We start from the raw sequence: 18,375 nt of genomic DNA, 5'->3' as shown, positions 1-18,375 counted from the left end.
TACCCATTCGCTTTGCTAAATTTGTAAACAAACTTGACTCGAATTGTCGTCCTTGATCGGTAGTTATCCGTATAGGACTTCCAAACCGACAAATCCATCCTGAATAGACAATTTCAGCTACAGTCTCTGCTGTAATATCTTTTATGGGAAAAGCTTCTGGCCAAGAGGTACTTCTGTCGATCATGGTTAGAATGTATCGATAACCATTGCAATATTGTAAAGGACCAACGATGTCGATATGCAAATGCTCGAATCGGTCGCTTTTCGTAAAAGTTCCAGTAGGCGAAATAGTATGCCTATGTACTTTGGAACGTTGACACTCTATACATGCACGTGTCCAATTGGTAACATCTTTGTTTATAGATGTCCATATAAATCTGTCTCGCAAGAGTCTTCGTGTCGTACGTATGCTAGGATGACTAATTCCATGTATGGCGTTGTAAGCCGATATACGAAATTCTTCGGGCAAATATGGTCTTGCGTTCTGCATAGTTACATCACAATACACTGGCATGTTACTAGGCGGTAAAATTATCTTTTTAAAGTTTAGATTTTTCGATTGTAGTAATAACTTGAGTTCCTCATCATTTTCTTGAGCTTTTGATAACTTTTCGTAATCGATGGGCGATGGCATATCTATTGTAGCTATCCTTGATAATGCATCGGCCACTACATTTTCTGATCCGCTTATATGTTCGATTGATGTACAAAATTGCAGTATGAAATCGAGATGACGTAATCTTCGCGGCGTATCATTTTTGCTGATTGTATTATTTTTGAATGTATGTATTAAAGGTTTGTGATCAGTATACACGGTTAATGGCCTGCCTTCGACCATATATCTAAAATGTTTTATAGCCATGTATATAGCTAGCAACTCTCGATCGAATGTACTATAGCGTTGTTGCGCTTCGCTTAATTTTTGTGAAAAAAATCCGAGAGGCTTCCATGAGTTTCCTTCTCTCTGTTGAAGTACTGCACCGGCACATGTGCTAGAACAATCGGTCATGATAGCAATAGTAGCATCTGCGGCGGGAAATGACAATGTAACGGCACTTTGAAGGTTTTCTTTACATTGCTCGAAGGCTGTTGATGCTTCATCAGTCCATTGTATCGGAGTTTTATCTTTCTTGCCGGAGTTATGTATGTACTGATTTAGTTTTGATTGTACTTCTGCAGCGTGAGGTAAATGACGTCTATAGAAATTTAGCATTCCTAGAAATCGTCGTAATTCTTCGACTGTTTGTGGTTTTGGGTACTCTTTTATGACCTTGACCTTATCTTCTAATGGTTTTAATCCTTGTTGTGAAATATTATATCCCAAAAAACTTAATTCCGTTTTGCCGAATTCACATTTTGATAAATTGATAGTGATTCCAAACTCATTCAAACGTTCGAAAACCATTCGTAAGTGTTTCGTATGGCTCTGGTGTCCTGATGACGCAATGATGACGTCATCGATGTAGGAAAATAAAAATGGAACGTTTTCCTCGCTTTTCTCGCCATTTTCGGAATCAGTTGGAAAATGAAGGTCACGGAACACAACGTTGTTTAAAAATCGTTGGAATGTCTGCGCTGCATTCTTAAGTCCAAAAGTCATTCTTTTAAATTCATATAAGCCGAAGGGTGTAGTTATGGCTGTTTTCTCAATATCTGATTCGGCGACACCAATATTATGATAGGCACGTTGCAAATCTAACCTTGAAAATATAGTTTTTCCTGCCAATAGGTATGTACAGTCTTGTATACGCGGTATGGGATATCTGTCCGGTTTAGTTATCGCATTTAAGCGTCGATAATCTCCACAGGGTCTAATATCTCCGTTCTTTTTCATTACCACATGTAAAGGACTGGCCCAGCAACTTTTTGATGGTTGACAAATCCCCATCTCTTGCATTCGCTGAAATTCTGCGCGAACTTTATTGTATTTGTCGGGCGGTAGAGGTCGCGGTCGCGATAATACGGGTGGGCCGCTTGTTTCGATGTGATGGACTATAGAATGTCGTGGAGTCTCTATGAAACGCATTGGCTTAGTAATGTTCGGAAATTGCGATAACAGATCACTATATTTATGATTAAAGTCGATTGTGTTCACTGGTATATGTTTACTCAAAGTTACTGAACCGATTACACATAAGTTTGTCACTGTATCAATTAATTTTTGACGATGAATGTCCACTAAAAGTTTGTAATGTCCCAAAAAATCAGCACCTAATATTGCTTGTTTCACTTCGGCTATAATAAAAGTCCACCGGTAAGGTCTACGTAATTTCAAATCTAATGTAAGTGTCTTTACACCATAAGTCTTTATAACGCTTCCGTTAGCAGCGTATAACTCGTAATTATCGCACTTCGGTCGCTTATGCACAGTTTTAGTCACAGGGATCACTGATATATTCGCTCCCGTATCAATTAAAAAATTTAGTCCCGATGTTCTATCGGTAATGTTAAGGCGGTGCGATGGCTTAATAGTGCAAATCTCCGCCTGCGATTGCACTCCTTCTAGTTTTCCTGCTGTTTAGGTTTTTTAGGGTTCCGTAGCCAAAATGGCAAAAACGGAACCCTTATAGTTTCGTCATGTCCGTCTGTCCGTCTGTCCGTCTGTCCGTCTGTCACAGCCGATTTACTCGGAAACTATAAGTACTACAGTGATGAAATTTGATGGGAATATGTGTTGTATGAACCGCTACAAAAATATGACACTAAATAGTAAAAAAAAGAATTGGGGGTGGGGCCCCCCATACATGTAACTGAGGGATGAAATTTTTTTTTTCGATGTACATACCCGTGTGGGGTATCAATGGAAAGGTCTTTTAAAATGATATAAAGTTTTCTAAAAAACATTTTTCTTAAAGTGAACGGTTTTTGAGATATCAGCTCTCAAAGTCGTAAAAAGTATGTCCCCCCCCCTCTATTTTTATAACTACGGGGTATAAAATTCTAAAAAAAATAGAGGTGATGCATGCTAATTAACTCTTTCAACGATTTTTGGTTTGATCAAAGTATCTCTTATAGTTTTTGAGATAGGTTGATTTAACTGTAATTTATTATATTTGCTGCTACGGAACCCTTTGTGCGCGAGCCCGACTCGCACTTGGCCGGTTTTTTATTCCAAGCACACGGCTCTATACATTTGTTAGCTCTATGATAAAATCGCGCGTGGTAATAACAAAGACTGTCGGCGCTCCGCGGCTCACGCCGTATCATGTTACGTCCACGGGATCTCGAACTAGACCGATTACGATAATTATAATTTCGTTTTTTATGTTGCAATCTATAAATGTTCTGTAATTCCATCACTTGTAGAGTCAATTGAGCTATTTGCTCTTGCAGCACGGAAACGGTATCAGCTGACGTCGACGGTTTGCTACTAACCTCCGATATTTGATTAGGTCTTATATTTTCCATAATTTTGTCTGCAATCGTAGCTAAATTTTCCAAATCTTTTACGTCGGTGACGGCGAGAACGGAGCGTACTGCAGCTGGAAGATGACCTTGCCACATGATACTCAGCGTTTCATCGGGAATTTTTCCGCGGGCCAAATCTCGCATGCGCCTCAAGAGTTGAGAGGGTTTTTCGTCGCCAAGGTCGATTTCGCTCAAAAGTTTTTGGAGTTGCCGGTTTTCTGATTCTTCATACACTGCTAATAATCTTGCTTTTAAGGTGTCATATTTCTTCGTTTGGGGCTGCTGAAGCAATATGTCGCTTACTTGTCGAATGACGTCTTTTCCTAATTTCGTGACGACTAAGTTAAATTTCGCCTCGTCGCTTAGTTTTTGAGGTGTTAAGATGGCTTCACACTGCACGAACCATAAGCGAGCTTGATCGCACCAAAATTCCGGTATTCTAGATGATACTGTTACTGTTGCTAACTCGGACGCTGGGCTTGCTGACGGAGCTCTATTTTCAGTTGTCATTTTTATATTCTTATGGCTTCGTGTACAGTCCGAGGTCATGAAATACGTTGTCAGGTTGTCGCGTTGTCAGGCGTTGTGGTTAGTCGGGTGTTGTTGTTTGTCGGGGTCACCAGATTGTAGCGGCTTTATATATTTTTGGATAGCGGAAATGAAACAACGGATTGACAACCTCTTTATATTGGAGCCAATTTACAACTGAAGTACAATTGGTAGAATACATATTAATGTTACATGATGCCTGACCTAATAAGTAACTGTAATGTGCTGACGGCACAATATTTTACAGGTAGTTTGAGAAGTGTGCCTGATTTAGTAAAAGCTAATTTTCACACTGTTTGTATATGCATTTCCTGAGGACATTTACTATGGTAATGTTTATTTTTTTACACCATATGAAAGTAGAGATTTCAATGAATAAAAGGCTCTCCAAGTTTTTGAAAAAAGCCGATATTTTGACGGGTGACTTTTCGATTGAAAATTAGGTTGTTTTTTTGGTTTTAATTCATAATAAGGCGAAAAAATAAATTTTTTCAATCAAATAAATTACAGTGTATTTGGGACATAATAAAGCAAGTTTCCACCAAATTTCGTAGAAAAAAAAAATTTTTTGAAGTAGATAAAAATAAAAAACCAAAAACTTGGTTTTTTGAATTTTTCACCTAAATTTTGAGGTTATGTGAAAAAATTGTCAATACAAAAGTTGTAGATCTTTTTATTACCTACAACTTTGCCATTGAATTTTTTTCCGTAGGACTTGTAGTTTTGTCGGAAATCGAGAGAAACCATTTTTTTCTCTTAAAAGCTCCCCCCTCCCACTTCCCGAACTCGGATTGACCGTAATTTATTTTTCCTTTTATTTTCATCATATTCCCCTCCATTTCTAATGGGTTTCATCCGACTGCGATTTTTTTGCACTTTTATTATTTTTAAAGGGATCTACCCCAGTCTATAAGGGTAGTATCTATTTATCTCCGGGTCAGTAATAGTGCACCGTACACCGTGACAATGCGTGACGCGCGGCGCGGCGGCGTGGCGCGCGGCGTGGCGGAGCGGGAGCGGCCGCAGCGTGCAGTGTGGCAGTGCGCGTGTCCCGCCGAGTGCACGCTGCACAGGAAATTAGCATAATTGCGCGGAGACAAACTCTTACAAACATACTGAGAAAAACACGATTGCTTGTTAGGTAGCTTTCAATAAATATCATTCTAAAGTTTTATGCGGTCTAACACAACAATATAACATCATACTTTTTTCACACCAACCCTTCGTCGGATATAATATTATACTTGATTTCAGAGTTTATTTCTTGTTCTTAATATGTACGAATAAAGGCGATCGAACAGGAAGCTATCAAGAATACAGTCGAAACCACTTAAAAAGTGGTTTGTTGTCGGTCGAGGCACGCCGTCTGTGATGTCACAAGGACCACTTTTACGTCATGTTTTCCGATTTAGCTTATTATTTATCAATTAATATAATTCGAATATTTATTAATTACTATAATTCGTTTTTGCTTAAATATATTCATGAAGCTAGGAATTCTTCTAAATGTTATCCATTCCAGGGAAAGAACTTATTCCGACTGAATGTTGGAATAGCTAGTCACTCATACATGATTAGTAATTAGAATCTTATAATTATAAGACTTGATAATATTGTCAAAAACCTTTGTTTTAACTAGAATAATATTGAATAAATAGTTAAAGTATCAAAGGCCCTTCGCCATAAAAATCAAAAAACTTTTCCGAAATGTGCGACCGTCAGATTTTTGGAGACTAACTTTTTTAAAATACACAATTAAGCATTTTTTTATGCTATATAACAAATCCCTACTTCCCTACTATCCCTATCCCTACTAATATTATAAATGCGAAGTAACTCTGTCTGTCTGTCTGTTACGCTTTCCCCTGAGAAAGAACATAGGCTACCTTTTATCAAAACACCACGCGGGGAAGCCGCGGGCGGAAGCTAGTAAAAAAAAAATATCGTTAATGATACCATCTCCCATTTCAATAGGCAGGGTCACTAAGCCAGTGTGCCAATCCTACTTTGGTGACCTTAATTCATCGTACGTTATGAATATTGACGGACGCTGCTATCGACATAGTGATACGAATCTGAAAACTATTGCTCTTCGGTGGCAACTGGCAGCGATAAAAAATAAAAATACGTGGCTGTTGAAAAGATGAACCAGTTTCCAATGCCAAATACTAATGAATATTCAAAACATAAATACCACAATATATCCAGAAGAATATAAAGAATTTAAGTTTCAAATACCAATATTATTTTTAAGTTATGTATTTATTTATTACAAAGTTTATATTCAAGCACCTGCTACCAGTCTGCAGCAGGCACATAAAACTATAGTTATTTATTATATTGCGATGGGCATGTACATGAGATATAAAAAGCTTTATATTGATAACCAATTTTATTGCTCAGATAATCCACCAGATATAAAACTCATGAAAAATTCATGAAATATAAAACTTGAATAGGGTGCTCTATGGTACATCCTTGGAAAATCTCTGTTTATTGTTGTAATTTGCTATCTCTTTTATCTGGATGGATGGAGAGGAGGGGGTTAGTAGAAGCCTTTATTTATTTTTAAAAGGTGATACTAAAGGCATTTTTTTTAATTTCAAATCGTATCTTGTACGGTTTTGTTTCTATTACTTTGTACCATCAAAAAGAATAGATATAAATTTGATAGTAGTAAACCAAAAAATTTTATTTACCAAATATCGGTCAAATCTGATTTGACCGATTTTTTCATGATGTCGGTCGCAGAATCTGTTCGGCGTCCGTAAAAATTTTAAGTGAAGCTTTCACCCCCATTACTACACACATAAATAAATCGTCCTGTGATGAAACTAATCTAAGGCCTCAAAAGAAACATTTTCTTGAACTCTATCTCCGGCGACTGCTCGCGAGCAGCACTACCACGATATTGTAAAAGCTTCGCACGTTACTATCGCGTCATACATCTAGATTAACAAATGTAATTTTTTTGTAGATGATTATCGTGTTATCGCACGTTAGTCGTCATCAGACTAATATCGATGTTAGATTACAGATAAAACGGCATGTTTATCAGTTAGTACTTGTTTGAAGTGCTAATTGTTTAATTGGAGATATCACTGTTTATTGACGCAGTATCACGGATTACTAAATAGTTACTGTAGTAGGTATGTCTTCCAGATTTGCAATCGCCAATTAATAGGTCCTGATAAATGTACGAGTGGCGTAGCATAAAACATTCATTCAAACTTTAGCTTGCACACAGTGCCGTAACGAGATTACCGGTAGTCTTTATTTCCCAGAAAACAAGACAGAATATAAATGAATGAGGTAGAGTAGGTGATAATATGCAATAATAAACTGTTGGTTTGGTGGCAGTGGAAAACCCGCAGTTTGCTATTGATTCCCTGAATGTCTTAGTAGTTACTAATAAGTGCAAGTCATGTGCAACTCATATATTATATCTTGAGCCTCTTTTTCCTGTTTCGTCAAATTTTATTGTTACGTTAATCTTAGTAAAGTAAACTCGTACTAAGTAACGGAAATGTTCTATCATTATGATGGAATACTAGTTCACAAAAAAAGTTTGAGAAGGTTTGGGAATATTCGTTGAAAAACCATTTTCATGTTGTGTCAAGTTGTGTGTCAATTACCACGGTGCATTTAAGTGACAGCAAATAGGTAAATAAACATAGCAGTGGCGTGATACCAAACTAAGTATATTAACATTAGGGCGCGGCGGTCCAACTAGGTATTCTTTTTTAGCAAGAGCTTTAAATTAATAGATAGGTATTGTATGATGCTCAAAGGATTTGTTTGAAATTGCCTTGCAATGCGTGTTGTTTGGGAAATCGGTATAACTAAAGAAACAACAACGGTGGTCGATTCTCGTATAAAACTAACTTGTTTGAAGGCCGTTGTCTGCTCTGCTGAAACTGTTTTCAGTACGAGTGATCCATCCGTAATTTTTATATGATATGCGCTTTCACAAATTTTAATGATCATTCACCTGGCTATTATTCTCAAGTGTTCGTACGTTTAGATCGGGCTTATTGATTGTCCGAGATAGTAAACAGCTAGTTTCAATTAGATACCCCGCTTCGCCTAATAACGAGCAAAACGCCTGTCGCTCGTTCGTAATAGGAAGTAGGATGGTAGCATTATCATTGAAAGGTTACCGGTGAGTCACTCGATATCGCAGTAACCTCAAGTATCAAGTATCGCGGCAGGAGCCGCCGGGAGAGCAGCGGCGCGGGCGCCGGGCTCGCCTGCCGCGCGCGAAGGTCGCTGGTCTGCGCGAAGCGGGCTGTGTGCGTGCGCGCGCGTGTGTGCGGGCGCCGTTAGAGGCAGGGCCTTGACCCCGCGTACCTGTCGTCGGACTTCGGAGCCGCCGGACAATTACCCGTGAGCACACCAGAGATGCAATGCATGCTTTCAATACTAGACCAGGGTCGATAATTTTTGAAACAGAAAAAAATAGTAGTAGGATGAAACCCATTAGAAAAGGAGGGGAATATGATAAAAATAAAAGGAAAAATAAATTACAGACAATCCGAGTTCGGGAAGTGGGAGGGCTTCTAAGGCTAAAAAATGGTTTCTCTTGATTTCCGACAAAACTACAAGTTCTATGGAAAAGAGTTCAATGGCAAAGTTGTAGGTAATAAAAAGTTCTACAACTTTTGTATTCGCAATTTTTTCACATAACCTCAAAATTTAGGTGAAAAATTCAAAAAACCAAGTTTATAAAAAACTTATATTACTTAAGTATATCTTTTTCAAAATCTCTGTAATTTATTTTTCCTTTAATTTTTATCACATTCCCCTCCTTTTCTAATGGCTTTCATCCTACTACTATTTTTTTAGGTTTTTATCATTTTGGAAGGGATTGGCCCTGGTGTATACCTCCACTCCACCGCGCCGCCGCGGCCGCACCGCGCATTGGAGCCCGCTAACTTCAATTATTTATGACTACCAAATGACTACAGACGAGTGACGACACAGTTGACGAGTGTTGAAAATATATCATCTCAAATTGACACTAAGTATTACAATACGGTTGTATATTTAAAATGTCAAACTTTTATACGAACAATGAATGTATACAAACTGTACATATAATATAGTGTTTGTGAGTGAGTATTATTACATTATATATTTTATTATTAAATAATATAAAATATATGTTTAAAGGAACGTGAGTTATTAATCATCGCATGGAAATATTACTTTGTAGAAGCTAACGCTAGCCTCTAGCTCACTCTGATTGATGTGCTACTCGCTAAGAAAACTGATTGTACTAATCCGAAGTTGATTTGCAGTTTGCACATCTAAAAAGATAATGATATTTGGTTGAGTGACCCGTGCACGGTGCACTGTACGCGTGTGATGGCGGGTGCAGGTTGATAATGTGACTAAATACTTGCGGTTTGGGATGTTTGTTGCAACTTGCAACCAATCATTTCGATTTCGCAATCAATGCATTTTTACGAGAACCCTCATCAACATACAGCCTTATAATTATGAATTATTTAAGTATAGCTTATTGATATTTGATGTCTCACAAGTGACGAGTACCTATTTGCTACAAATTGTTGAGTCTAAGGTTGCTTTCCTGTTGGATCTATACAAAAAGTGTGGATATTGTAATATCGAACACTAAACCCGGCCAGTGGCCAGTGCGTAGATTAGAACTCGAACACAACCGGCTGCGCAGTCGCGCTTCAGCTGTAAGTAGTAAGTACATACTACAATGTGACTGGTCTTTAATTTATAAGCAGGTTTAACTGGAATCGAGATATTTGGAGCAGTGGTAGTAATAAATACTATCAGCTGCTCGTCCAGATTTCGCTGATAATTCTGTATGTTTCTGAATGAAAACGATTGCAATAATTCAAGTTTTCGTATATGCCAGTAGCCACTTCATACATACAGTACTAGATACATCACTAGATTGAAGTATCGACACAGTTCTGTATACATTTCCGTCAGTCACGTAGTTTTTAGGTCCGTCAGGCAAGTAACCATTTTTGGCATTATTAAAAAATATCAAGCGACTAGATCTCCGCCCGCGGCTTCGCCCGCGTTTTCAAAGGAAATCCCGCATAGTTCCCGTTCCCGTGGGATTTCCGAGATAAAACCTACCCTATGTGTTAATCCAAGATACCTTCTATATGTGTGCTAAATTTCATTGTAATCGGTTCAGTATTTTTTACGTGAAAGAGTAAAAACATCCATACATCCATACATCCATACTTACAAACTTTCGCCTTTATAATAGTAGTAGGATAAAATATTGACGGTAACTTGTTGAAATTAGATGTATTATCAAGGGGTTAGCTCATGTCATGTCGAAGGGTAATTATGTTAAAAGTGGGAACTGTGCATTACGTGTAATCCATTATTCGACACGCGGGCGGGGCGGCCGACCAGCCACTGACTCACGTCACTGGCGACGCTCGCTCAGGAATTTCCGTCTTTGTCTTATTATATGGGATTTCCTTAGATTACAATATCGTCATTTAAAAAGAAAGCTTCACGAGTACAGAACCGAGACCCAATTAGGTTCGTGGGCGGGTCGATTGGTACATGCGAATGTCTTAGATGAATTCGCGATAGTTAGCTACGATTGCACAATAATTCACGTACTTGGGAAATATTTGAATAGGTATTTATTATTATTGGTTGAGTAAATCGTTCTGATTGCGACCTTCTTCGCGTTTTTTATTAGCACTTTTATCGTGTTAGTTCACTCAAGGTTTGGCAATCGATGCTTATCCAATATTAATTAGATGGAAATATTGGATTATTGAACATTTTTATTTGAAAAGCCGCGACGATGTACCTAATGGTATATAAACCAAGGATAATTCTGACTTTTCTGAGCTCTGACTCACTTGAGACCTGAATGAGAAACGGAAGGCTAATCGACACATTTGAGAAACATTGGCCACTGACACAAATGTGAATGCACCGCATCTCCCCTCAAACTTAGCAACTTATATTCTTGCAATTGGTCTTCTTCTGTTGTTTAAAATAGTACTTCATTCAATTCAATACAATTTAATCAAACGCATTCTTAATTTTAAACAATGCATTTAAAGTAATGTGATGAACAATTGACAGCTCCAATTACTCTTGTTAATTAACCGCTTGTTGAAAACGCTGCGTTGAATTTATGCAAGCACCGTAGGTACCTACTCTCAATCTAAATAACCCATTTATTTTGATTTAAATCGATTGAAAATATAACGTAGCTCGGAATTCCAAGTTCCAACTAACATAATTATGGATACAATATTTCCCGAAATAACAAAAATATAATTAGTTGCTTCTTTAACGGATTAATAACAAAAAAAAGGTGCCAGTTTAACGGATGTAAATTAAAATATCAAAGACGTGTAATTAAATCCTCAAGTTTATATTTTATATTGAAAAATTTGTCCTATTAATGCGATTTTGGGCTAATAAAAAAAATCATGAATGGATTTACCATCAAATGTATTATAAATATAAAAATATATGCTCCTAAATGTGTAGCATGAGCAGGCGCGGGAGATGGGAGGGCGCGGCGGGCGAGCGCTCGCCGTGCTCGCTCGAGCGGGTAATGTGTAGATTGGCGTTCTATTGTCGCCAGATGTACGAATTTTCCACACGCGACCGTCAACCGTTTTATAATTGTTTTATCACGCCCCATTTCAATTCAATATTTATCATGAATTCCAGAATTGAATCGATCGCATCGAACGTTGCTACAATGTGCGCAGTAAAATATTCTTAGACGGATCCATCTGCACGAGTCGCGTTACGTCAAGATGAATTATTAATTCGACGATGATGTAATTACAGGAAATCCTTTTACCCGTTCGCTTAGTAAAACATGGTGTAGAACATTATAAAAATGTAAAAATGGAATCATTAAAGGCCGAAACCAGATAGGTTATCAATGACAAAGCCGCCGCCCGGAAGATAGTCGTGACACGATTACAATTTAGATATTAATTACACTCGCACTGATTGGGCACCGGATTGGCAAGTCGTGGCATGTGTCGTGGCTCCGTGCGGCGCGCATCCTCGGCCACGGCCGCCGCAAGGCAGTGAAGGCTGTCGCTGTTGTGCTACCTGCTACCCCGCCGCGCCTGGGCCGCAACTGTTCACAGTTGAATGGATCCGAGCCGCGAGACCTTTCGTGCCAGGCTCTCGCGAGGTGCGTGATTCCTTTGTAATTATTGTTCTTTAATATCCGCTTGTTTCAATAAGGTTTTTTTATTTATTTTTTCTCAGGTACGATTACGTTATGACGCAAAGCTAATTGTTTTAAGAGAGATTTAGACAGACGTTCGCACTTATCTCAATTTTTATTTATTTATGGATCGCATGAAAGGCATCGCAATTCGCAGCGAGACTTTGACTCTGACTTTCTTATGTGCTGTTTGTAATAACTAGTAAATGATTTAATTATATATGATGTTTTAATGTTTAGGAATCGAAATTGTGTTGGAATCGTTTGTATTTTGGACAAGTGCCTACTTAATAACGAGTACTTATATGAAATCATTTAATTTGAATCATTTATAAAGTAAGTAATATAAATAATATTATGAGGGCAGCGGCGGCCTTACCCATTGCGAGGCTCCGGTCGGCAGGCCCTTTGCGAGGCCCTTTGCTCTTCGTAAAATGTATGTGATGCGAAAGTAGGTCTGGTTGTTTGGTTTAGGTATTTGTTTTGTTTGAGGAGAAATGATAAAGTTATACAAATGAATAAAATTTGAGTTTTAAAATATTTATATATTTATACATAGAAAGATTTACCAAATTAACAAATACAAAGATGATAAATTTTAAAATTGATGTTTGGCACAATAATCCAACGAATGAGCTACGTCATTTTCGATTGAAAGAATAGCAAGGGCTGAAATCCGATCTTGTGTCATCGAATTCCTCAAATACCTATGTTTTAATAATTTTAAGCCTCGAAAAACTCCTTTCAGCAGACGCAACTGTCGCAGGTGTGGTGGCAATAATTCTCAGGACTATTTTGATATTGGGGTAAACTTCAGTTAATTTGTTTTCTATTATGTATTTCTGATTTCAGCACCGAGATAATATCGTCCTTTATACCGTACCTTCATACACAGTACACACGCATGAACACACGCACACATTTTCATTTTTTAAAATTCGCTTGGGTGGGTTGTTGCGCGAGGCCCCTGCAAGAGCGAGGCCCCGGGCGATTGCCCTGTTCGCCACCCCCTAAGGCCGCCGCTGTATGAGGGTGATTTATGGCTCTTACATTTATTTTTGTTTGCATTTACATTCTGAACTTATTCTGATTTTATACTTGCTGCATTATTTCCTCGTTGACACGCTCTTAACCATTGACCGTGACCGTTGCTATCAGATATCAATGTGAGTTTCAGACACTTCTCACTGCTATCGGCTAGCTTTGTAGGATATATATTTTATTGCCAGTTGCCTACTGAATTATATTTAAAGTATATCTAGTACATCTTAATTCCCCACTGTCTCCGTAATGTGATTTTAAAATTTTATGAAGAACGATACTTAAAGAAATGCATAGACGTGTAGTAGTGGTGATAAATGATCCTCACAGTGTACCGTGCACGGTGCAGGTGAAGGAGGTAGGAAAGTAATACAAGTGACGAGAATCGTGATATATACAGACAGAGTAGTACATCAACAATTTAATCTAAAATATTATAATGTAACACCACGTAACGAGTTACGTTTGTTTACACAATTATATTTGAACGCGATGTGTTTTGTTCGATAGTGAGTGCAGGTTTTCCCTTTTTAACGCGTTATTATTTGATAAAGCCAGTGATATAATTTACAGTTAAAAATGCTATTCATTATCGACGCCAATTTATTAAACAACTTGTAACTATAGCGATTACGGTGGGTCTACTTTAATGTGTTTCTTAGACTACAATAATTATTGTGACTCAAGAGCAGTTTGAAACTTTAATATCCTTCTTTTATACCTTATTCAATAAGTAAAGTAGCTAATTGTGTAGTGGTTGCGTAAACAGTTACATGACCATTGGTATTTTATTGTTCAAATAGGTATTATTTCTTATTTTCTTTCTTATTAAGAAACTAGATTTCCGCCCGCGGCTTCGCCAGCGTTTTCAAAGGAAAACCCGCACAGTTCCCGTTCCCGTGGGAATTCCGCAATCTTCCGTATCTTCTCCCATCTCACGGAACCGTTGACCGTTGAAGTTCTCTTCAGAAATATTTCCGAGAAACACGAAATATAAGGTTATTTATTATTATTATGCATACCATGTTTAATATAAATTTATATTTGAATCGTTTCTATCGCCTTAAATACGTATTTTATCATAAGGGGTTTGAAACTTTTTGTATGGACGCTGGCATATCGACCCGCCGCCATTTTGATTTTTTTTCAAAATTGCGGCGCACGATTAAAGTGGATATTTACCTCCAAATATCTCGGTAATGTGACGCTTTAGGGTACTATGTTATTAGACATTTTTTGTTCGTCTATGTGTCCTCTATCCATACATACCACTTTAATAGTGCGCCGCGATTTTGAAAAAAAAATCAAAATGGCGGCGGGTCGATATGCCAGAAAGCTTCAATGCCCTTTATCTATAATATTATTTTTTATTGACTTATCGAAATTTTCCTGACTTATAGAAATTTTCCTGACGTATAGAAATTCTCCTGTCTTATCGAAATTTTCCCGACTTATGGATTTTTCCTGACTTATAGAAATTTTTGCGGCTAAGAGAAATTTTCCTTACGTATAGAAATTTTCCTGGCTTATAGAATTTTTCCTGACGTATACAATTTTTCCTGACCTATAGAAATTTTGCTGGCTTATAGAAATTTTGCTGGCTTATAGAAATTTTCCTGACGTAAGTATAGAAATTTTCCCGACGTACATAAATTTTCCTGGCGTATATAAATTTTCCGGACTTATGGAAATTTTCCAGCTCATAGAAATTTTCCTTTTTTATGGAAATTTTCCTGTCTTATAAAAATTTTCCTGGCGTATAGAAATTTTCCTGACGTATAGAAATTTTCCTGGCTTATAGAATTTTTCCAGGCGTATATAATTTTTCCGGACTTATGGAAATTTTACAGCTCATAGAAATTTTCCTTTCTTATGGAAATTTTCCTGTCTAAAAATTTTCCTGGCGTATAGAAATTTTCCTGACGTATAGAAATTTTCCTGGCTTATAGAATTTTTCCGGGTGTATGTAATTTTTCCTGACTAATACAAATTTTCCTGACGTATAGAAATTTTCCTGGCCTATAGAAATTTTGCTGGCTTATGGAAATTTTCCTGGCGTATATAAATTTTCCAGCTCATAGAAATTTTCCTTTATGGAAATCCTGTCTTATAAAAATTTTCCTGGCGTTTAGAAATTTTCCTGACGTATAGAAATTTTCCTGGCTTATAGAATTTTTCCGGGCGTATATAATTTGTGGCGTATATAAAAAGCATCAACGTGAATAAAATAGCACGTGCGGCGTCGCGACCACGTGCTTGAAGGTTAAAATTGTCAGGAAGGAAATTACTCGTCGGTTGGAACGAGGCAAGAAGAGGAATCGGTCAGATACAATGGATTCATTATTACACGGACAGGGAGCAATAAAATTGGAAGGCTCCAAGAATTGGAATATGCATATGGCGCTTTCAAACTACGGTCTTGCTGCGAGGCCAGGGCTTGTTTGACATAGTGAACGGCACTACAATAAAACCCGAAAATGTTGCCGAACGTACTCGGTGGATAACTTCCTTCATAATTTTTCCGGACTTATGGAAATTTTCCAGCTCATAGAAATTTTCCTTTCTTATGGAAATTTTCCTGTCTTATAAAAATTTTCCTGGCGTATAGAAATTTTCCTGACGTATAGAAATTATCCTGGCTTATAGAATTTTTCCGGGCGTGTATAATTTTTCCCGACTTATGGAAATTTTCCTGACTTATAGAAATTTTTGCGGCAAAGAGAAATTTTCCTCACGTATAGAAATTTTCCTGGCGTATAGAAATTCTCCTGTCTTATCGAAATTTTTGCGGCAAAGAGAAATTTTCCTCACGTATAGAATTTTTTCCTGGTTTATAGAATTTTTCCTGACTTATACAAATTTTCCCGAAGTATATAAATTTTCCTGTCGTATAGAAAGTTTCCTGACGTATAGAAATTTACCTGGCTTATAGAAATTTTCCTGACGTATAGAAATTTTCCCGACGTATCGAAATTTTCCTTGTTCATAGAAATTTTCCTGGCGTATGGAAATTTTCCTTTCTTATGGAAATTTTCCAGCTTATAGAAGTTTTCCCGATTTGTTTAGTGGGACACCCTGTATACAATACTAGTTCTAATTTGAACGATTAAAACAATATTTGGAATAACAAAAAAGAATATTTTCTGTACATAGTTGCTTATATCGCAAGTAATATGAGGTATTATTTCCATTGCAGCATATAAGGGCGTGAGTGTCGGGCGGCGCGGCATGTGGCTCGCGACGGGCGCGGTGCGGCGCTCGCACGCGCTGGCGCTGGCCGCCCTCGGCGCGCTGCTGCTGCTGCTGCTGGCGGCGCGCGTGCCCCCGCCCCCCGCGCCGCCGCGCCCCGCGCCCTACGCGCCGGCGCCCTCCGCGTCCGCGCCCTCCACGCCGCGCGCCAACACCACCACCGCGGCGGCGTCCAGCGCCACGCCGCGCCCCACGACCCGCGCCCCGACCCGCGCCCCCACCCGCGCCCCCGCCCGCGAGCCCGGCGTGGTGCTGACGCGCGACCTGTACGAGGCGGGCCACGAGCGGCCGCACCCCGAGCTGTGCCCCGCGCTGGGCGCGCACGTGCAGCTCGTGGTGCTGGTGACGTCGGCGCCGGGGCACCGCGCGGCGCGCGACGCCGTGCGGCTCACGTGGGGGCACTACGCCGCGCGCCGCGACGTGGCGTTCGCGTTCGTGCTGGGCGCGCCGCCGGCCGAGCTGCGCGCGGCGCTGGACGCGGAGGACGCGCTGTACGGCGACCTGGTGGTGGGCCGCTTCGTGGACTCGTACTCGAACCTGACGCTGAAGACGCTGTCCATGCTGGAGTGGGTGGACACGTACTGCCCGCGCGCGCCGCGCCTGCTCAAGACGGACGACGACATGTTCATCAACGTGCCGCGCCTGCTGCGTTTCGCCGCCGCGCGCGCCAACGCCACCAACACCATATGGGGCAAGGTGAGCTGCGATTATCATCGAACAGATTCTCATTCAAACGTATATAGAAAAACGAAAAGAAATATTATAATTTTGCTCGTGTGTACAGTCACCAGCATAAATAATATATTACTATTTGCAGATTAGTAAAAATATCTGTCACAAGAACGAGTTCAATAATATCTGTCTGCTATAAATTCAAATTAATTTATTTGCCAAAAAACATGGTTTACATTTGAGCATTTACGTTTACATTTGAGCATTTACACACAACAATTGAGTTCCAGCATGTTCAGCTGTTATTAACAGCATTGAAATTATGTCACTTAATTATAAATCAAAATTTCATTTATTATTTTCATTATCATTACATTTCACATTCTACAATCATTATTAACAAAGTCAATCAATCAAAGTCAAAATTTATATTTGAAGTATTCTGCCATTGTGTAAAAGGAACGCTCTGCGAGGAATTTCACTAGTTGCCATTTTAATTTATTAAGTGGCAGTGATCTTAACTCTTTAGGAAGATGGTTAAAAATTTTGATAGCTATTCCTGTTAAGGAGCGCAGTTCTACACAAAGGCATGCGCAAACGCGTCGGGTCTCTTGTAATGAAAAGCGAGCAATCCTCAAAGGTTGTGAATAAGTTATGATGCTTTTTGACGAAAATTATGGTTTCTAAAATGTACATACCGGGAAGTGTAAGAATTTTCAGCCGCTGAAAATTGGCTTACAGCTTACAAGAGGACCGACACCCGCTATAGCTCTTATACACTTTTTCTGGGCTAAAAACACTTGATTAATATTAACGGAATTCCCCCACAAAAGTATTCCGTATCGCAATATTGATGCAACGTAACCGTGATATGCCACTATAGCAGCTTTTTCAGATACAGTCTTACGGATACGCCGTAGTGCAAACACGAATCTATTCAAGCGCGTACTAACACATTCAACCTGTGATTTCCAACTACATCTTTGGTCAAGAACTAAGCCTAAAAATTTGGTTTCAGTAACTTCTTGAATAGTTTTACCATCATAGTGTATATTAAGATGAGTCATATTGTTTTTGCTTTTATTATAAAATTGGATGTAGTTTGTTTTTGTTAGGTTTACGTTTAAACCATTATCCTCTAACCATTGGATTACCTTAATTATAGTATGATTAATTGAAAATTCAAAGTCAGCTCCATTCTTTTCCGAAATAATAATCGAAACGTCATCAGCATA

At 38.7% G+C, this 18,375-nt stretch overlaps 1 protein-coding gene across 1 annotated transcript in view; it reads left to right on the top strand.

The window, feature by feature from the left end:
* Positions 1-18,375, top strand: part of LOC149478575 (beta-1,3-galactosyltransferase 5-like) — a 31,978-nt gene that overhangs the window by 8,849 nt on the left and 4,754 nt on the right. The window contains exon 2 of the mRNA XM_089709218.1: positions 16,416-17,164. Coding sequence (XP_089565344.1) covers positions 16,448-17,164 — 717 coding nt within the window. The 5' untranslated portion in view covers positions 16,416-16,447. The remainder of the gene's footprint in view (positions 1-16,415; positions 17,165-18,375) is intronic.

This window comes from Colias philodice, chromosome 22 (genome assembly GCF_061535455.1).
Source record: "Colias philodice isolate Cphi_HAF_F1 chromosome 22, ilColPhil1 Martin Lab GWU primary, whole genome shotgun sequence".
Lineage (NCBI taxonomy): Eukaryota > Metazoa > Arthropoda > Insecta > Lepidoptera > Pieridae > Colias > Colias philodice.
This window is presented reverse-complemented; position numbering and strand designations above follow the sequence as displayed.